At 32.3% G+C, this 23,177-nt stretch overlaps 1 protein-coding gene across 3 annotated transcripts in view; it reads right to left on the bottom strand.

Moving 5' to 3' along the window:
* Positions 1-7,280: 7,280 nt before the first annotated feature.
* Positions 7,281-23,177, bottom strand: part of LOC140448135 (uncharacterized) — a 546,485-nt gene continuing 530,588 nt past the window's right edge. For all 3 annotated transcript variants that reach the window (XM_072541218.1, XM_072541221.1, XM_072541219.1), the window contains 2 exons: positions 16,262-16,330; positions 7,281-14,529 (listed from right to left, as the gene is read on the bottom strand). In XM_072541218.1, the coding sequence (XP_072397319.1) occupies positions 14,450-14,529; positions 16,262-16,330 (149 nt within the window). In that variant the 3' untranslated portion in view covers positions 7,281-14,449. The remainder of the gene's footprint in view (positions 14,530-16,261; positions 16,331-23,177) is intronic.

Raw genomic sequence — 23,177 nt, 5'->3', positions numbered from 1 at the left:
GATTGTGTTCAGTAGTTAGACTAAAAGATCTATGTTTTTTTCATTGACCAGTTTTAGCAATTCACTTGGTATTTTATCTGGACCAGCAGCTTTATTATTTTTCATGGACTTTACTGCATGCATAACTTCTGACTTTGTTATTTCGGGTCCCTCGTTTTTACTCTGATTATCTTCATATGTATTTTCCTATCTCTGGTCATGTCATGGAATAATTCCTCTATATATTCTTTTCATCTTCCTAATTTTTGTTCTGTCTTCACTAAAATGTTTCCTTGTTTGTCCATTAGTATGCTTGAGGTTTTTTGTTTTGCTATCCCAGCTAATTCTTGAACTTTCTTATGGAAATTGAAGTTATCATATTTGTTTTGTAGGTCTTCTATTTCTTGGCATTTTCCAGCGAAATAAGTCTCTTTAGCTTCTCTTATTTTCCTTTTTATTTGATTATGCAGCTTTTGGTACTGAGTTATGTTGATATTCTTTTGCTTTCTTCTGTCCTCCAATCTCCTTTCTTGCATCTGGTAAGTTCTCTGCTACTTGGTTCGATAATTGCATTTTTAAGTAATTGCCACTGTTGTTCTACATCACCATCAATTGATTCCGGTGTGGATTTTACGTTTGCATTAATTACTTGTTTCAGTTTTTCTTTGACGTCTTCTGATTCTAATTTTTGTATTCTGGTTTAATGTCCATGATTCAGCTCCGTAGTAGAGTACACTGTGTACTATACATAGCATTTAATTAGCCTTATTCTGAGGGCCAATGTCAGATCTTTGCTACATAAAATCTTTTTCATTTTTACGAAGTTGGCACGTTCTTTTTCAATTCTGACTCTTATTTCTGCAGTATAATCGTTATTTTCTGTGATTCTCGTTCCCAGATAAGTATATCTTTTTACTCTCTCAATCTGCTGGCCGCCTACCGTAAATTTTTCGTTTATATTGTTGTTTTTTTGATGTTTTAAGATAGTCCGTATTCTCCACTATATCTTAATATTTTGTTCATTATTCTTTCTAAGTCTTCCGTTCACTTTTATGCCGACTGTCTCGTTTACCGAAGCTTCTTGTATGATTTCTTCAGAATAAGCATTAAACAATAACGGCGTCAGTATGCAACCTTGCCTGACCCCTCTCCTTATCTTCACTTCTTCTGACACTTCTTTTCCAATTTTCACATTTTATTGTCCCTCACATCCAGATTCTTGTTTTTGAGTACTTCTATAAGTCAGTCATGTTTTACCTTATCGAATGCCTTGTTGTAGTCTATCAAACATACATAAAGATCTCGATTAACATCCAAACATCTTTGGGTTAGCACGTTAAAAGAAAATAGTGCCTCTCTTGTGCCCACTCCATTCCGAAATCCAAACTGAAAACCACTAATATCCATCTCCAGCTTAGCGTGTATTCTATTATGGATGATTTTTAGCAGGGTTTTTAAGGTATGTGACATTAGACTGATCGTTCAATAATCACTACATTCTTTGACATTTACTTTCTTTGGTAGACAAATAAATGTTGATGTCAGCATTTCACGTGGAATGATTCCTGTGGAATAGATTGTGTTCAGTAGTTAGACTAAAAGATCTATGTTTTTTTCATTGACCAGTTTTAGCAATTCACTTGGTATTTTATCTGGACCAGCAGCTTTATTATTTTTCATGGACTTTACTGCATGCATAACTTCTGACTTTGTTATTTCGGGTCCCTCGTCTTTACTCTGATTATCTTCATATGTATTTTCCTATCTCTGGTCATGTCATGGAATAATTCCTCTATATATTCTTTTCATCTTCCTAATTTTTGTTCTGTCTTCACTAAAATGTTTCCTTGTTTGTCCATTAGTATGCTTGAGGTTTTTTGTTTTGCTATCCCAGCTAATTCTTGAACTTTCTTATGGAAATTGAAGTTATCATATTTGTTTTGTAGGTCTTCTATTTCTTGGCATTTTCCAGCGAAATAAGTCTCTTTAGCTTCTCTTATTTTCCTTTTTATTTGATTATGCAGCTTTTGGTACTGAGTTATGTTGATATTCTTTTGCTTTCTTCTGTCCTCCAATCTCCTTTCTTGCATCTGGTAAGTTCTCTGCTACTTGGTTCGATAATTGCATTTTTAAGTAATTGCCACTGTTGTTCTACATCACCATCAATTGATTCCGGTGTGGATTTTACGTTTGCATTAATTACTTGTTTCAGTTTTTCTTTGACGTCTTCTGATTCTAATTTTTGTATGTTTAGTTTATCACTTTTGTAGCTTTTTTGTAACTTTTTTAAGTGAAGTTGGAATTTTGCTAGAAGGTTGTGTTCCGACGACGCCACGTGTGCACCTGGGTACGCTTTCACCGATTGCATTGCGTTTCGGTATCTGTGGTTTATTAAAATATAGTCAATTTTTTAAATTTATTCAACTTAATTGAAAGATATTTTTTTCTGTGCAATAAAAAATATTTTTTTCAGATGCCTAAAAAACGGAAAGCGTGGAATAAGGAACAAATGATTTCCGCAATTTTAGCTGTTCGGCAAGGAATAATGGGCTCACATCTCACAATATATCTCTAACAACCTTAGAAAGGTACATTAAGATGGAGGGGAATCTTGAAGACATAGTACCTAAGTTCTCATTTAGGACGAAATATGAAAAAAAGATTTATTGGAATTACACAAAAAGACGTGCGTAAATTGGCATATAGCTTATGCAACAAAATATAAAAAATCCATTCAGCGTGACAAAAGAAAGTGCTGGAAAGAAATGGTTTGCTGGATTTCTTGCAAGGTACAAGGAATTATCACTGAGAATGCATCAACGAATATCCTATGCTCATATTAAATAATTTACTAATGAAAACGTTGCGACATTTTTTGATTTATATGAGCCAATTTTAGAAAAAATAAATTACATTCCAGCAAGGATTTTCAGTTGTGATGAAACAGGTCTCACCATTGTGCAACATAAACATCTGAGAATCGTGGGGAAAAATGAAAAAAAAAAAGAACAAATTGGCGCAATCATCTTAGCCGAACGTGGATGTTTGTTAAGCACAGTTAAGGGCTTTGGCGTAACAGGCCAATATATATTGTCCTTTTTAATTTGAACCTGGAAGAATATGAAAATGGAATTACTGAATGGCACTCCGCCTGAATCTAAGCATGCGTGCCATGTATCTGGCTTGATTCAAGAAGAAATTTTTATTGATTGGCTCTGTTATTTTATTAACATAACGATGCCTAGCGCTGACAATCCAGTGGTTTTAATCCTTGATGGTCATTACTTCCATACAAAAAAATTTGGAGGTAATATCTGTAGCGCGAGAGTGGCATTCATGTCACCGTTCAAAACTTATTACACGCAGGAGATCACAAACTGCTTTAGGCTTAATTCACGATGATGTGTTGTAACAGGCTATCCAGTAGAGTAACTTTTTGGAAACGCCTATATAAAAGCAGCGACCATGGATACAGTAATTAATCGGTTTATGAAAACTGGTATGTTTTATGAAGAAGCAGTCGAAAAGGAACAATTAATGAAAAAATAATAGAAGAAAAAGCAGTGGAAGAAAAGCAATTTTATAAGAATGTATCAGAAGAAAAAACCCTTGAAAAACAGGTTACTCCTGCATATCTGATACCAGTTCCAATAGCTTCTAAAAATATACTAAAAAAAAATAGTACAAGTGGCAAAGCTGCTGTTGTAACAAGCACTCCATAAAAAGATGAATTATAGAGCCTATTGAACACTTACGCGATATTGGCGGTAGACAATTAAGACTTTGTCAGCCCATTCCTGCTTTCCTGCAAGATATGGAAACTATAGTTATTGATATCTAGAACTCTAGACCGAAACCGTATTAGTTTACGGTAGTTAAAGTTTTGTTAACTGTTGAAGAATAAAACTCTCTATTGTTACGTAAAAATATGAGTCATAGTTTTAACCTGTAAACATGTTTTTATTCACATGCTTATGTTTTAGATTTTACGAGAGGCTTCTATTTACCTGAACGACCTTCCAGAAAAAGGTCGAACCGATGCGGGAAATCCAGTTTGCCTTTACCGTTTCGCCGTCGTCTACTCAAGAAGGTTTTAGACTTTTCGAGATAACGGCACTGGCATATATTAACAGGACATTTTATTAGGAAGGGACAGTTAATTCTGAAGACCCGCGGCCGCGACTTTAATTGTTACGCTCGCTATATAAATTATGTATTATTCTTTAAATAAATTAATATAAATTATTTTGCTTTTTAATGAATTAAGATAAGAACAAGACATTATAAATTAAAGAATTCACAACAAAATATAAATAATTATAAATAAATAAAAGACTTAACACTATTTTCTTTGTTTTCAAAGATATAAGGTAAAATAAAAAAATATTCGCAAAACATGAGACTATGAGATCACTGGGAAGTGGGAGTGTATGACTTAAAGGTCATGCATAATGAAATGATTAAGAACATTCCACGGTGCATTTGTTATAACGCGTAACGACTTTTGATTGAAACCTCTCCAAGATATCTACATTAGACCTGGACTTTTTGACTGATTTACACACTAATACCTTGTTCTTTTCATGGATATATGTTTCTTTCATGTTAATCGCCTGTCGAGATACATACCCAGGTATTTGACATGGTCTTTTCGTTATAACTGTCGGCTATTTAAAGACACTGGTGGACATGTTTTTTTGTTCTATTAGTGAATTGATTGAACTTGCTCTCGTTCACTTTTATCTTCCACTGTGTCAGCCAAATTTGTATTGTGATAAGATTGGCCTGTAGTAGCTGGGAAGCAACGTTGGGGTTTGGATATGAAGCTAAAGTTGCTTTAGGCAGATCTTTAGCTGCTTTGATTGGATTTAGACTTGTGTACTGATCGTAATGTCTTACTAGGAAATGCCAGACATGGAGGTAGGACATGAGGATAAGGAAATAATTTAGGAGAAGGACTTCTCTAAGTTTGTAAAGTAGACCAGTGTGCCAAACTCTGTCAAAAGCTTGAAAAATATCTAAAAAGGCTGCTGAACAGTATTTACTTTCTTCGAATAAAATTACAGACTCTATATAGGTACTTACTCAGAGGTGGCATGTTCTTGTCTGAATCCAAACTGGTGGTTAGGTATTAGTTCGCGTTCTGCAAGAATTGGTTGAGTTGAAGCCTACCCAACAGTAGTTTTTCAAAAACCTTTAAAACATTTAAAAAACATAATCCAGTAATATAGTTCAGAAATGGTTTGTTTATTATATACCTAGTAAGAAACAATTATTGTTAAACCTGTCCTATTTTTTCCACTATCGTTATAAAACGATGGTATTGACATTTTACACAAATATCAATTATGACCGCTGCGCTGTATTTATGATATTATGATTCACTGATAAATAAATTATTCGACCATTGAAAATTTATCTTTTTCTCTAATCTGTATAAAAATTAATAGCATCGTAAAATTTCTTAAAGGTACCTGGTATGCATTACGTCATAAAAAATATATTTTTGTCATAGGCTTTTGGATTGTTTTATACTACATATTTGAACTATTCTTATGAGATGAACTTAAATGTCAAGTAAATTCTACGGTCAAGTTCAACGAAAGTCCTTGATATCATATAACCTATAAATTTGACTGTTAACACCGGTATATTCAATTGCATATAATCGAATGAAAATATTATAGAAACTATCAGTTTAAACCTTGTATTAATACGTAATCGATTGTATGTAAGATTCGGGGATTATAATGATAAAACGTAGAGATTTAACAATGTCCTTTTATGGCTGTATGAACTCTTGGTTAACAATATATTTTTAGAATTGTTTGCATATACTGACCTCTACAAAATAATTCGGTACTATAAAGTATTCATCGTTTTGTTAACATCTACAGATTTTTGTTTTTACTTTTCACAACTAGATGGCACGACCTTAAAAGTTCAAGAATTTAATAATAGAGGGACATGGCACAAATCGATTTCTAACAGAAGAAATAATTTAAATAATTGTTAAATTTTATTTAAAACCATACTTCAGATTTATACCGGTAGATACAATAAACTGAAAATAAATAGAAAGTTTTATATTAAAACTTTTATACCAGCCAAAGAAGACAAGACAATTTCACGAAACGAGTAAGCTCTCATAAATCAGGAATCGGTACTTTTTAACCTCTTACATATCTCTGTTTTTACCCCTTATAGTGTCAGAAATAAGAGCAGCTTTAAAAGAAATAAATGACAAATGACCATCGGTTACCTGTGGCGGGCATCTCCGATATAAATTGACAAGCACATACCCAATGTATACCCAATAGCAGAAATAAAATAGAACGACAATAAAACAATAAGCGAGAGATAGTACAAAATAAATAATCATACACGTAGGGGAGGGTGGGGTAGATTTGGACATTATTTTTCAGTAGAGAATATTTTCAAGATATTTTAATATTCTATTACTGTTAATGGACAAATCAATAGTGGTATCTGTCAAATTTTTTATAACAGTGTATTTGTCCAATGGTACCCCACCATGGGGTAAATTTGTACAGCTGTGGGGCACATTTGGACAATTAAAATAAGCATTTGTTAAAGCCTTATAACAGCTCGCCGCGTCGGCCGCCTTCTTCACTTCTTTATTAAGTACAAATTTCACTGACATTATTCTATCATTCGTTCTTACAACTTCTCTACGTCATCTTTCATGTCACTATCAGCAATTATACCAACTCCATTCCTAGCGTTATTTTTTCCTACATACCACAATTTGCATCCTTCACCTAGTATTTTCGCACTTTGTCCTCTCCACCTAGTCTCTTGAATGCAATTTGCACTATTTGCACTTCTTTTTAACACATCTACTCCACACTCTTACCTGTAAGACCTCCAGGATTCCAAGACCCTATCCTAATTTTTCTTGTAACTTGTAATAGTGTTCCCCCTGAAATAGTCCACACCCGGAAATCTGAACGAAGGCTTAAAAAACATCTAAACAGTATAGAATGCACTATAACACTCTTTTACCACTATAGCATTCTTTTTGTTTCTTCCTTCTTTTTTATTTTGTCTTTTTCTTGGTAGTCTTATTTATCACTATTATATACTGTAGATGTCTCATTTTGTTAAACAACGCATCAAAGTCTCGTTTAAACTGACTTAAGTCTCTCTATTTCTTTTCGTAGTTGTTTCGTGAATTTAATTTTAGCTGTGGTTTCGCTACAGATTTTTGTTATAGTTTGCACAACTCTGCCTCTTTTGTATTATTTACTGACTATAAAAAAACTCTAAATTTTGTTAAATTAAGTTTATTAAACCATAAAACACACAGACAAAAAATATGTTCAATATAAATAAACTAATATACAATTATACATTTTTAATAAAGCAAAATTAGTATAGATATATTTCAGAACAAAATTAGTAAACATGTTCTAAATAATGATGCAATTTACTTATACAGATTTAATCCGTAGATAGAATATAAAAAATGTTTAAATATACATAACACAGTTAAGCTATTTCTAGTTCGAGATAGAAATACAGACCAAACGATTGGAGTGAATAGAGTTTCGAGATGTTTGAATATAATTAAAAAATAGTAGTAGCGTCTCCCTTGTAGCAGACAGAAGATCAAGAATCAAATATCCTTAGAAGAATTTAGTGAAACACACTGAAAGAGACAGTTACCACAAATGCTAAGTAAAAAAGCATCAGTCATAGTCATAGAACAAACAGTTAACCGAAGTAGTAAAAATTCTATTTGGTTGGCAAATTAGCTGTGTTGATGTTTTGTTTGTATATATTAATTGAAAATTTAATTTTCTAGACGTAGACAGTATTTCTTACCGATTAGCCAATATGACTCTTACTTCTGTATAGATTTGTTTTTGTTTTTTGGTATTTCTAGGTAATTTATTGTCGAATGTCGTTGCTATATTATTAAAACGTACGTGTGGGCAATATTCTTGTCTAACTATGAAATTTATCTGTTGAATCTGAGACTATGTTGGCAATGGCAGGATGAGAAGAACTTGTGTCATTTTGATTTTATTATTATTTCAGCAATCGTTAGTGGATTGGGCCAATATGTTAGTCCAAGATTTACGGTATGTTTTGTAGACTATAGTTTTTTAAATATTTAGTGCACTAACATGGCATGAGTAGGTATTAAATGAATTTATTCACCTTTGGTGTGGATTAGATTCCTATAACAAACAGAAAACCCTAAAATTATTGCAAACATGGTTTCCCAGAAGGCAATAATAACCATGGAGTAATAATTTGTCTAGTACAGCTCTTCAACACTTAATAATAGTCGTTAAGGGATCAAAGTTAGACTGTTGTTCTCGTATATCTGTATACCAATCATGATATACAACATAGATATATGCAAAGGAACGGTTTACTGAAGAAACGATTATAGTACTAGTAAGAAAAAAGAGAGATAATTTTATAACCAATAACTGCCTAATTTTTTGCATTTCTTGATATGTTTCGTAATACCAAAAAGTCAATATCAATAGCGATAAACCAACCAGTTCAATATCATCTTCTGTGAAGGAAAGATAGTAAAAACAAGGAAGTTGGTTAAATAAATCAACGCTAGAAATTGAAACTAAACAAAAAGAACAGATGTCTGCATGTTCCCACGATAGAAAAAATTTTATTTTGACAAAGACTGATTTTAGTTGATCTTATGGTAGCCAGTATTCCATATTTCGCAAAGTAGACCTGGAAGTGAATAGTATGTGTTAAATGAAAGATCTCAATTACAGAATCAATTTGGACTAATACTCAAATAATTCTAGTCGGCATTTTTCGAGATAATGAAAAGGAATCATTTATCCCATAACCTAAATGGTAACAAATCCATAACTTAAAAAGTTCTTCTTCTTTTTCTTGTTATTCTTTTTATGGGCTATGTCCTTGACAATTTACCCAGTTTACTTCGAGCAAGACATTTTTGTCTTGCTTCAGCAATTAGTGTCTACCTACACTTATATTCATCCTTTGTTTGTTTTGGGCTATTCTACATGTATACTTGTATTAGTATTTTTTTTATATTCTTCTAAGGCTAAAATTTTAGTAAGACAACACAACAAAGGTATAATTTTTTCTCGCTCGGGAGTATCCTCCACACACCAGAAATGCTATCCACGGATAAAGTAGAAGCACCAAGGAACGAAAGAAGGAAGATCATAGTTTATAATTTAATATTGAAGGTAGAAATACAGTTGCATAAGATGATTATTGTATTTTCATTAACATTTGTAAGGATTGTGCAAATATTTATGGTAGTGGGAAGTTTAGTTTTAGTTAATTCGGCATACAAGTCGAAATGTGGGTTTTGATTCAAGCGACATTCTAATAAAATATGGTTCAAGCCTCCCACTTTCGCCACATTCGCAATAAGGATCATCTTTGACTCCAATTCTGAAGAGATGAAGAGGGGATGACCAATGATCCCTTCTTATACGGATGATCGTAGTTAAATGTCTACTGCTGATATATGAGAATTTATTGAACCATGGTAGAGTGTGGATTCGCTTATTAATTTTGAAATAGAATAAATTACTTGTGCCATATCCTTCGTATCATTCAGCTGCCCAGTTAGACTAAATCTCTCTTTTTAAGTAGGATGTAAAATTTGAAAACTGTAGATTGATATTCATGGGAATATTCAGGGAACGACCTATATTAGCAAGTTGGTCAGCCTTGTAGTTTCCAGTAATACCAGAGTGTCCTGGGATCCATACTAGTAAAAGTTTGATATTATTGTTCCTTGCTAAAGTTAACCGAACCTCGATTTGATTTGTCATGCGTCACTATAGCGTCATGTAGCTCCAGAGAGAAAGAGAGTAAAAGGCAGATAAAGAAAGAGCGAGAACCAGTTACTAAAATTGTGTATGATTGTCCTGTGCGCAAGACTAGTACAAAAGGTACGCAGAAGTCCAATGTAATTATAATAAATATTATATTTGTATAATAGTTTACAATATCTTAAACATTTTAAATGAAATATATTAACTGAAAAGTCTGAAGGAAAGTAGTGAATATTTTGAGAAGCCTTTAAGAATATATTTTAATGATAACATTCACATCTTGAAATATCACCCTAATTAAATACACTGGAGTTTGGACCCGTTCTAGAAATAGATATTTATTTAAATTTTTAAATTTGAATTACAATTTAATAACATTAAAAACTACCTCATTTTAGCAATAATATTCTTTGAATCTGCAAAGAAATAACTAAATATATTTGTTCACAAAGCTCAGTTAGTAACTCCACCTATATGTTTAAACATTTACAGAGTTGCTATTATCAAAACAAAAAAGGTAAAAAAAATGCTGTTAAATAATTTTGTTCTGAAGTTTATCAGCCATCGTTTACGAATATAAGGAGTGTTTGCTAAACTTGTTACATGTAATAAATTAGTATGTAATATCTACATCTACCTCTCAAATACGCACCGAAGTAAAAAAATTAAAAAAGTAACTTCGGCAGGTGAATGACATCCCTTACATTCTGTGTTTCAGAAATTACATACACTTTTCTTTTCATCAGCAATTTCAGATTCAAACTTTTATGAGATATAGTCAGTCCCAATAACTAGTCTGTTATGTGGTCGAATTTGAAGAAACCAGGAAAAATAATTGAATTTAAGATGATACGTAAACTTAATATGCATCGATAGAAATAGTGATGTAGAGAAATGGGTATACGGGATAATAGATAACAGATGAGGGCCGTATTTGGCAATTATTATAAGCTTAGAAAACCACCGTTTAATATTTTGAAAGTTGAGAGAAAAATATTGGTTCATTTTTTATGTGTTTCACCCATTAGGTCAAATAAATCTATTGACAAAATGCTTTGGAGTAATTTTAATATTGGGTTTATTGGTAATAAGTAATTTTTTATTACGATTAAAGGTAATAGGTAGTAAAATGAAATAAAAAAAAAAACAAAATCCTAGATAGTGCTGGTGATTGTAAATCATACCATGTTATAAAGCGTTCTTTATACTAGCGCATATTCGTTTTTAAGTAAAAAATACATTTAAAAAGAATTTTGATTAATTCTACTTCTAATTCAAGGTTGTAGTGCAGAGTACTAACCGATTTCGTTTGCCCTGAAGACCAAAAATAATCAAAACATAATTTAACAGTCCAAAAATACATTTCCAAATGATAATACGAATGCATTAAAGGGAAAGAAGTTTAGATATAGAACTGAAGGCGGCATCAGACAGCTCTTGGAACGCGTTCTTCGCTGATCCACGTCGGCAAAGAGGAACATAAAATATATACTGTAAAAAGGAGAGAGACCACGGATGGCCGCCCATGTTAGTGTGAAATTGATAAATATTTACTTTTTGATAACTATCCCAATGAATCGTGTCCCCCCAAGATCAGGATTTAGTCTACTAGTGTTGCCGGTAAAAATTTTATTAAGTTGGGTAATTTACACAATGATAAAAATTCCAATGCAAACTTCGTTAGACCACTCCATAGTAAAATTATCGCGACATTGAACGTACTTGTCACTAGTACACGTCGGATTGTTTGAATGAGCTTTGAATTTTCTTTAAACTGTGCTAAAATACCGACAAACAGCGGAAAGGGTCGCGCTAGGTATAAATAAACAGTTTTGCCCTATCCCAGTGATCGTAAACCACAAATATTCAGAGTAAAAACGGAATTCTACGTTGGGTTGGTTCACGTTTTTATATTTTGTCTTTTTCTATTATGTATTTTCTATCTCTCTTCCAACACCGCTCCACGTTCTGTCAGATCGCACCTTAACACCGGTTTTTTAAACCGGTAACAGGGCCGTACTTGAGGCAATCCGGAAAATAATCGTTGAATAACAGGCAGCATATTCTTTCAGTTTTATACAATATTATTCAAGGTTTCGTGTATTTGATTGTTTAATTACAGTGTTTCATTAACAAAACGTAAGCATAGATACTACATTTATAGAGCAAAATTGTTTATCAGTATTTAAAGAGAAGTATATCAAATAAGGGATGACATTACTGACAAGATAAAAATCTATCCAGAGTTGTTTGTGACATCAAAATTGTATTTATAGAGAGTTCACAAGTATAGTGCCTTTATTATCCCAACGGCCTCTTAGAAATGATATTAAACTAATAAAAATAACCCCCCTTATAAATATTATATTTTTGAAAATTTGCAAGTTATCAGGTCCGACTTAAATCCTAATTAAATAATTCTGCAAATCTTCACTGCCTTGTTACTCGGGTTATATTTGAAGTTTTCAGGGAATTAGTGTTTAAAGATTAATTTGTAAGTTTACCTGTTGTATATTGTAAAGTTGAATGTACATCGTACATGAAAAACAACGACTTAAAAATAGTCTTTGAGTGAACAAGTTGTGATATTTAGCAAAATCTTGTTACAATGTAGAGTTCTTGGAATTGTGATAACGATAACACAGAAGAAGTTCTTGACGTTCGCGCCACGGAGTGTGCCGATACGTCCCGACACGACAGGTCACCGCGACTATAAATAGAGCGGTAGCGGAGTAATCGTCGGATTCACTCCCCGCCTCTCGACGCGTTAGTGTTCTGAGCTGTTGGACGTGAATCCCTGTCCTGGCATTTGGTTTTCACCTCTGGCTGCGTTAAGTAGTTGAGTTACTGTGACCAAATGCCCATCTTGGTAGTTAGTATTCGCCTCTGGTTGCGTTGAGTAACTGAGTTACCGTTGCTAACTACCCATCTTCCTGTCTTTTGTTTTCTTTTTTGTTCTCCTGAAGCTACATACAATTGTAGCGAAACGTCGAGATGAACCCACTTTTGGGTCACTCACAAATGACACGGTCCAAACCCGGAAGACGAATAAACTATAATTCTGACTCTGGCCGTGGAAGCCTACGATTTCAAGTGACAGTCATGTTTTTTTTATTAATAAACTCAATGCAGATGACACTTGAATAAAGTGCGGTAGAACACGTCTGTGGAAGTGCTTGCGTATACCTTGGACAGCTCATCGGACAAACGTTTCAATTCTTAACCAACTTGACATTAAAAAAAGGTTGTCCACAACATGTCTGCAGCTAATTTGTGGTCTGCAGAGGTAACGATAAATTGGAGAGATTGTTTCTGGAAATGTACCGGGAAGAAGATCAAAAGGACGGTGACCAACCAGATGGTCACCAAATTCAGAATTCAGCGGGCCACTCATTCTGTGAAACCCTTAGAGGAGCTGAAGATAGTGACTAATGGAGAAAATTTGTTAGGAGTATTGGAGGAAATCACGATTCTAAGTACCTAATAGAGAAACGAAAAGAGAAAGGAAATGAGAGCGAGTGGAAGAGAGAGAAAGTGAGAGAGAGAGAGAGAAGAGAGACAGAGAGAAGAGAGAGAGAGAGAGAGAGAAGAGAGAGAGAGAGAGAAGAGAGAGAGAGAAGTGAGAGATATTCTATAAGAGTTCAGATAAAGAATTTTATTCACAATAGGGTTAGAATAAAACATAATATTGTCCGTGCTTAGGATTTTTAGTTTTTCTGGCACGTACAAGGGTCGTGCTGGGGGTTTTCTATTGTTTTTTTTTTTTAGTGTTGTTCGAGGTTCTTTGAGCAGGTTTTGTATCTGTATCTGCATCGAAAGGGAGAAGAACTGACTGTTTATCGGTTTGTGCATAAACGGTGCTTTTCCAGTTTGAGGAAGAAAAAACAAAATCTCAAAATCTAATGTTGTAGACAATGGTTGTAGTGGCGGTTGATGAAGAAATTATCGGTAGTATAAAATACTAATATTTACTTTTCGCAAGGCGTTTTTTCTGATATTATTAAATTTAGATATGGAGAGTAGTACATAAAAAATATTCAGAATTGCTTAGGTAATCTAAAAATTCTAAAATATATATGGTGGTCGATTTGAGAAAACAAAGTTCCCTTTTAACGGAAAAATGGAAGATCTGACAACAACGCAAATACCATATCAGGATCGGTCATATTATACAATTTACACAAACAAGTTTAATAATTAGCCTATCAGGCGTTTCAGAAGCAATTCAAGCCTTTTTACATTTGCTTATCATTATATGTATTTATGTATTAAAATTTGAATAAAAATTAAACAATTTAATAACCGCGATGAAACAAGTGTTCTAGAAAATATTAAAATATACTGTTTTTAAGAGAATCAATAAAACTAGTGTATTAAAATGTATATTAACTAGTTCCATGTAACATAATATGTTTAACTACAAATTTCCCGGAAAGTTATAAACCTAAACAAATACTTAATCAGGTAATTTGCAACAATATGTCTTTTATGATAATTTCTGAAATACACAGTAATGTAAGGATTTTCGGGATGTCGGATTTATGAATGTTTAGTAGTACCTATGGTAATACTAGCGGTTAGACTTGTTGAGTTATTGTTAGGTATATAAAATGTACACAAAAAAATATCCTATATATGGGGATTCACTATTGTTGCTCTAAAGAGTAGTGCCGTGACCGTTTCCAGAAATTCTTGAAGAATCCTTTCTTCTTTTGAACTTCTTCGCCTAAAAAAGAATAATATTTAATAATAACATTGTCAATAGATCACATGCATGTAGGTGGCGCTGGCGTCAGGGTTTGGTATTAAAACAACTTTATTTTATTTTGCCATTTATTTAAATTGTTTGGTACTCGTTTCCTAGTTGGTATGCCATTTTGTGAGAGATTTAAGTTTTAAAAAGTTATTTAGGACATTTTAATTATTGGACTCTTTTACTAAAACTTTACAGTATGTCTTAAAACTGTTGTGTGCCACAATGCAATTCAGTTTCCAATAAAACTGACAATGTTAAGTTTTATAAATTTCTCTTGAATAACACTTTACAAAAAGATGGTTGATCACTATCAGGTCTATACCGTTACAAGTTTGGATAAGTTAAAAAATACTTATCATAATTTCTTGCATTGCCATTGTCTTGTTTTTTTAGGACAATAGAGGATCCTTAAAAAAGATGCAAGACCTTAAGTAAATTTACCAAAAGAAAGTTGGAGAATCCAGTGAATGACTCTAGGAGAAGTGACAGATATAGAAAAAGACTTTATGCAGCAGTATTGCCACCAAACAAACAAAAAGAGCAAGCAGGAACAGAATTATTACAAACAGTTAAGAATGATAAACAAAAGTGTGGTTCAACGGAGACACCTGCTAATGAAAATAAATTATAGAGTTCAAAAACATGTATTACAACTCAAACTGTGATAACATGGAAAAAAAGTCAAATAACTTTTTATGACTTTTTGTCAGAAGAAAAATTTGACCGGTTTTTCAAGCAAATTATTTACATTTTTCGTAGTAGAGTTTGGAAAATCATACTTTAAAATTCATAGTGCTCTTTCAGTGGAAAATGAATGTTTGCAGTAGACATTCGAATTGTTCGAAAAATACTTGTTAAGTGGACCAAGCATCTTTTCACTTGCTTAAAAAATATTAACTTTTGGAACATTGCAACAACTTCAGAATATTATATTATCAGATCAATCACAATCAGACATACATGATTTAAGATATTCTGCCTTGGCCGAAATGCTGCCTTGGCGGAAACGGAAATGGCAGCTTTTAATATCGAATTATTTATAGATGAAACTAAAAAACGTCCTATGATAAAGTGTATGAAAAATAGCGTTTATTGATATAGGAACTTAAAGAAATGCAAAATACTTGTCCTTATATTCGGTGAAGAAGGTGATAATGAAGAAAATAAAAAGTTATTATGTTAGTACATATAAAATTCCCTTAGTTTAGGATACAAAATTATGTACTGGCTTTCAGTCAGCCTACATGAAAAAATTGGGTGTACCAAATATTTTCGTCTTCTCTCACGTCGTTTCTGCTGTCCGTATAAAATCACCGTTGATACTGTTTGTACGTCCATCTTCGACAAATACTCAAAATGAACCATGGAAGCCGCGGTAATGCACATTCAACGATCTATTTAGACATATTTATTTATTTATAAACTAAATTAGAGATGTCAATTTATACTACGCAACGTTGCAAAATCTATGTTATTTTCTTGGACTTATAAGTCTGTATGTGTCAGTGGCGGATCTAGACATTTGCCTTGGGGGAACTTCCAATGAAATACTTACCAAAAGATAAAACAACGATAAACCCAAACTATATAAAATATATAAATAATAGGTTTTCTTTAATATTGGACCTTGTGGGCTGATTTCCCCATTCCCTCCGTATATCCGCCACTGGTATATGTCACCAAAGAGAAAAATTATGCTTACCATTTGCATTCTCATGGATAGTCGGTGACACTACTTCCTTATCCTTTTTCGTATCCTTGCCATTATTTCCTGAAACAAAAGAATATACTGCAATGAGTTCAAACACGTACAACAGTTTTTTAGAAATATTTTTGAGAGTTACTATTAACTAACAGTTTTAATATTGAGTGTAATGAGTACAATATTAAAAAAAAATTAAAGTAATACAAAACTCAGCCTCTCAGCTATATCGGAGTCAAATATCAATATGCTCTGATATTCATAACAAAGGTACTTGGTTGAGCTACAGTTGCTTCAGGTGTTGTTTGCAGTTCAAAGTGTTACGGATTTAATCAGACATTGTTCACGCATTTTACCTGTTATTTGTTAGCTGTAATACATTATATAAAGTTTACGTTTTTGGCAAACACATTTTGGTAAATAGAATAAATATCATAACAATAGATATAGCAGTTACAACTGAAATCGAGAAAAAGTTGAATGGCAGAAAAGCACAAAAAAATTTAGACAACTACACAATGATAACAGATGGAAAACAAAACACCAAACTATACAGATATAAATAATAAAGTGATATATGGTTAAATGCTCGAATGAAAATGAACTTTAATCAAATAAAAGGCATATATCGAGCACAGTCTTTTATTAAATCTTGCCCTTTCACTCGAAGTACTTTCGCTCTCAGAGCATCTTCAGAGGTATTTGGTTAAAATTGTAGACTATCCAGCACTTCTAAGAATGTTATAAACATTAAATAATACATTTACACAACATTAGACAAGGGAAAAACAGTTTAAATATGTTTTCAAAATTTAAGAAGCTACATTGTGGGTGACAGCAGGAGAGGGAATTATCTGCTGTCACCGAGTCTGGTCTGTAAAGCTATTAACAAAATTTTTTCAGATTTTTGCACTGGTAAGGGTAATGCTTAAATTTCTGAAATTGTAATGATCCATTTGTTAACAACACTAATCTGTTTTTAAGGTAAAGTGAAAAAAAAATATATTTTAAAAAGTTTTTTCTGATATTTCGCACTTCTAAGAACGTAGACATTCGTCTTCGTTGTGACTCAGGGAACAGAGAGTAAGCATGAATTGCATATTTATTTATTATATAAAAACGAATACAATTATAATTTAAGACGTTATCATTCAATCTTCCCTTATCCACTGCTGGACATCATCTCATAAATTATATGATCTCCCTCATAATTTTCCATCTATTTCGATTTTGTGCCTCTTGCATCCAATTCCTATGACAACGTTTTACATCGTCAGTCCAACGTGTTGGTGGACGACCTCTGCTTCGGTAGGCACGTGACCTGCCCAGTTCCATTTCAGTGTTGCTACTCTCTCTACTGCATCAGCCACTCCTGTTCTTTGTCGTAGCTGGCGATTTGGGATCTTGCCTCGTAGTGAAACGCCCAACATAGCACGCTCCATCGCCCTTTGACACAGCGATGTTTAAGACGTTATAATGGATATGAAAACGCCATTATCGGAGGCAGAACTCCTCCAGTGATTGCTTCGACATTGAAATATTGAGTAGTGATGGTTCTGAAGATTGTTGCTGGGAGTCAGATATTGTAACAATTTAATGTAATTTGAACCCCATTTTTTATCTGTGTTGTAACAATATTGATGAAAAAACTTATGTAAGAAAATTAAGAGAATAATAGTGACCAATATGGTCATATGGTATGATAATAAAGCTGTTGTGATGGCTTCAAATTTTGTAACCATTGAAAATAAAGATTTGTGAAAATCGTGGGACAGAATTAAAAAAATATATAGAAATTTCAAGACCTGATGTAATTTAGTTCTACAACACACACACGGGAGGAGTCGATAAATTAGACTTTCTGATAACTATATATAGAGCATTCATTCGCTCAAAGAAGTGAACCCTTAGGATGTTTACACACGCTAGAGACTTATCCTGTGTAAACGCCCGGTTAGAGCACAAAAATAGAGCTACTCAATTCGGTTGTTAAAAAAAACAATAATAGACTTACTGCATTTTTGTACTTATATTGCAGAAGCTTTAATTGTGAAATAATAATACTGAAACTGAAAAAGCAGTACCAAGAAAGAAGTGTCGTTCTTTCACCACACTGGATAATTCTCCAAATTCATCGTGTTCTTCAACCCCACAAAATTTCTAATTGAGACCAATTACTGAAGTACGTTTGGATGCAATGGATCATTTACCGGAACATGATGGAAAAGGCTTTGCTTCTAGATGTAAATTTCCGGGTTGTAAAAGATGGCCGCGAATTAAAAATAAAAACAATACCATATGCAAAATACCATATGTAAAATGCTTCTTAGAAATTTAAAAAGGATAGGAAACAAATACAATATCACTACAACATTTAAAACAATTGGAAATCCTAGTAGGAAAGATTAAAGAACTGCATTTTATAACTTCTGAATGTAATAATTTTTATCTGGGATAAACTTTAAGACCAGTAAGTGTAAGAATCAAAGAGAACAGAGAACAGAGACTTCTTTGAACCGTCAGATCTGCAGATATACTTGAGACGATGAACACAAAGTGAATGGGAAACATCCATCAATAGTTATAAAAGAAACAGATAGTAAAAAGGAGAAAATTAAGGAAGCAGTTCTCATCTTACTAAATGAAGCAAATTGTGTAGCAAACACATCAATATAACGCAGCAAAATACAGTTAATGAGAGATATAAAAGATACAATAAACCTTTACTACCTATAGTAGGTTATCTTTACTTATGTACGGTAGTGAATGTTAGGTCCATGATAAAAAATATGAGAACAGAATACAGGCAGCAGAGATCAGATTTTTCAGAAAAAGTGAAGGCTGTACAAGCTGTAATGAGCTGAATGTATGCGCTATAAACGATAAGATAGCTGATTATAAGGATAAATGGGCGTGCGTAGTTGGGATATTGACTGCGAAACCTGTAGTTTCATGGGAACATGGGGACATATATGTTTTACTTAATATCCGAATTTAGTCATTGACAGAAATTTATACCCACAACACGTTGTGAATTTCGTTTATTTCTCACATCGCGTTTCGGGTATTTTTGACGTGCACAGAACGCGTTGTGGATAAATTACAATGACCCACAATGCAAAGTTACGAAGGCCGTCGGAAAAACACGACGAATTTCGCTTTATGGCCAATATAAACACCCACAAAGGGAAATACAGAAATCGAATATCGAATTTTATCGAATTTTTACAGTGTAGTTTCTGATAATTTCTAATACTGGGTGAATCAATCGAAAACCTTAAAAATAATTCGAGGATACGTTAAATAAATTTTACGTAGAGTCAAGTATTAGGTTAACGCTACTTTTCGAAGGCGACTATAAAAAACTAATTTATGAGGTTAAAAAGAAGCACAATAATTACGAAGATTCGGCAAAGGACTATTATCTAAACATTATCGAAGACTCAATCGATATTAATTATTAAACATTGGAGAAAATGAATATTTGATAGCCAAAAGACACACTAATGAAGAGGAAATCAAATTTTTTTGTTCATCGTGAGCAATTATTTGATATTGTGCATACAGCCCATATAAATATAGGACATAAAAGAGAGAGAAAAAGGTAGGTACATATTTTTCGCACAGTCTTTAGGTACCTCCCTCTCTCTCTCGCTCTCTCAATCGCTCTCTTTTTCGCCCTCTCCTCTCTCTCTCTCTCTCTCTCTCTCTCTCTCTCTCTCTCTCAAAAAGTTCTTAAACATTTTTTTTTATTGTTTATAGGAATGGAGCATGAATTAAAGAAAAAATACGCAAATATAACTCAAGAAATTATAAATTTGTACCTTAGTAAATGCAAGTTATGCCAGTTAAAAAAAAATTCCAAAGACAGGCTTGGTTGTCAAGCCTATAATTTCTTATGAACTGTAGATGTCAGGTAACTATAAAGAGTTAATAATTTTTAAATAAGAAACAATAATATTAATAATTAATATAATTATTATATAATATAATTATTATATTGTAGGTTGGCCTGATAAATATGCAAACCATATAACATAGTCCATATAACTATATTTTAAACTACCAGAATCATTTGACTAAATTTTTGTTCTTTAGACCACTGAAAATCAAAATAGCACTTAAGTGGCTTACCACTTGGTAGATATTTTTTGTCTAGTAGGTGCTCCATATATCTTGCCTGATGATGGTTATTTAAAAAATGGAGAAGAAAGTAACAGTGTAAAACTCTGCCAAGAGAATTTAGAGAATCAAGACAAGTATATGAATGAATCTTTAGAAATCCTGGACAATAATAACCTGATTAAAATGCAGCCAATTTACAAGAAGGCAAAGTTGACGACAATTTTAATTAATGAGAGAGAAGAATCACATAAAATGGTGAGAGTTGTGGCATCGAAGATGATATGTGAGTCAAATAGAAGATTTGATCATTTAAAAAAGGGACTAATGTTTTGATTCGAGTGCCGGATATTGGTAGAAGTCGGTTAACTTCAAGAAATGTAAAAAGCCATTGTTTCTAAAATTAATAATGATGGATTGTACAAACTCAGTACTGAGAATGGACCACTGGATAGATTATTTTCAAGAAATAAACTCCTTCAAACCGATTCGCAATTCATGTTTGAATCAAATGATATTAGTAGTAAGAAAATACCCTTGCGAACTGCAGCAAATATGTCATCCAAAGGTTCTGGTCAAGGTCTTCTCAGATGCAACTGTAAAAGGTTTTCAAACATTGTAATTCAAAGTGTCATTTATTGCTGACATACCAAAATAAATGAAGAAATTTGGTTCTAAAAATTTTTGTGTTTAAAACTTATTTTTATCTTCATTTTTAAATAAAATTAGAAGTTTCGTTATGTTTCTTTTATAGCCATCATTTTTATTATCGTATTTTGAAGCTTTACTTCTATACGCACGGTCGGCGTTGGAAATTTGCATGAGAGTGAATCTGTGAAACCATTACATATGTAAGATAATGAGCAAGAGAGAGACAGAAGATATAATTTCTCTCTCTTCCTCTCTCGAGAATAAAAATGTTCCTTTTGTATATATATACAGTCCATCTAATTTAGATAACGATTTACGTCATTATATACGTCAGAGATTGAAGTTGACATAGTTGCCAAAGTATAAAAAAAATCCTGAATCCATTTTAAATCAAATAGGTCACATAATTATTAATATACTCTTTACAACGACTATTTAAATTCTTACATGACATTTTTGAAATAAAACACACTAATTTTGTTCTAAAAAGAACAGATTTTATTAAATAGTTAAAAATATAAAACAAGAGGTATTCACTTTAAGATTTAAAATAATAAAGTACAAAAAGTGTCAACACCGCAACTGTCAAATAGGTGTTACCAATTTATGCCAAAATTTTACCTTCGTTCAATTACAGTTACAGTGTGTTCCGAACAAATGTTCTTGATAAAAACGCTTTATAATGCATTTATACAAATTAAATGAAACATATTATTGTGTATTTCTTTAAGTTAACATTAATAGAAACTTTTAAATATTAGTTCTACGCGTATATAATAAAATATGTCTAGTGGCTGTAATGCCACTGTACTCGGTAAAGTGATTCTAAAAAAGAACACACCTACACCCTAAATATTTCGTGTTGGTATCATGTGACGTCACACGCTATGACGCCGATGACGTACATCGTTAACTAAATTAGATGAAGTGTATATATATATATATATATATATATATATATATATATATATATATATATAATATTATATATAATATAATATATATTAATATTATTATTTATGTGATATGTTTTGTATTATTTAAAATTAAACGTTTATAATTATTTTAGGCTTTTGTATTTCAAAATAATCACTGTTTTACCGAGAACTGTCAATTTTGAAATCCGTTAGTATTATGTCTAATTGGCAAATCCTTTACGTGTTTGGTTCATACGCTGGTGGTTGTGAGTTCGAATCCCAATTATGAATTTCCTTTTTTATTTTTGAAATATTTAAACACCTCACGTTAATCTTATTAAATATATGTAATATACGCAAAAAACATAATTTTTAAAATAAAATGAAAATTTACAACATAATCCGAGATGTTGGTTTTTTATTTTTATCTTCGTAAAGTTAGTTATGTATATTGGCAGTTTTAAATACTTATGAATATTACATTTTAATTTATATTGTATTATTATATTGAATTATGTTGCAGTGTATTTATTGTATTGTAATTTTTATATTAATAACAAAATAAACAGTGAATTTTACTGCAGAGTATGTGTAAAATTTTTTTTGCATTCACCTCCTTTTATACATATATAAAAATAAACCTATATAACTAATTCTTTTTCTCTTTCTGCTCTCTCTTACCTATAGTATTACATATGTAATGATTGTGCAGATTGACTCCTATATAAATTTTTAACGGCGAACGCGTGTATAGAAGTATAACTTCTACCGGCAGTCCCACTGGACTGCCACACCCGTTTTTTTTATTTACATTTTTTAAATAAAATTAAAATTTTCGCTTTGTGGGTATTTGTATTGCCCATAACACGAAAAATCGTCGTGTGTGTCCGACGGTCTTCGTAGTTTCGCATTGTGGGTCTTCGCATTATATCCACAACACGTTCTGTGCACGTCAAAAATACCCGAAACGCGATGTGAGAAATAAACGAAATTCAGAACGCGCTGTAAGTATAAATTTCGGTCAATGGCCATATTCGGATATCGAGTATAATACAATATGTAAACAAGGTAGAAAACACAAAAAGCAAGGTAAATGTAGGAAAACCTCAAAAAAAAAAAACAGAAATGTTAAGTCGAAGAGCTAACTTGATATAACAGACTAATTTAATCATTTAAAACTACCAATACCGTTTTAATTCAATAATACATAAAAAATATACAATTAT

Source organism: Diabrotica undecimpunctata, chromosome 8 (assembly GCF_040954645.1).
Source record: "Diabrotica undecimpunctata isolate CICGRU chromosome 8, icDiaUnde3, whole genome shotgun sequence".
In the NCBI taxonomy this organism is placed as follows: Eukaryota; Metazoa; Arthropoda; class Insecta; order Coleoptera; family Chrysomelidae; genus Diabrotica; species Diabrotica undecimpunctata.
Note: the sequence above shows the minus strand (reverse complement) of the source record. Positions and strands in the feature narration are given on the sequence as shown.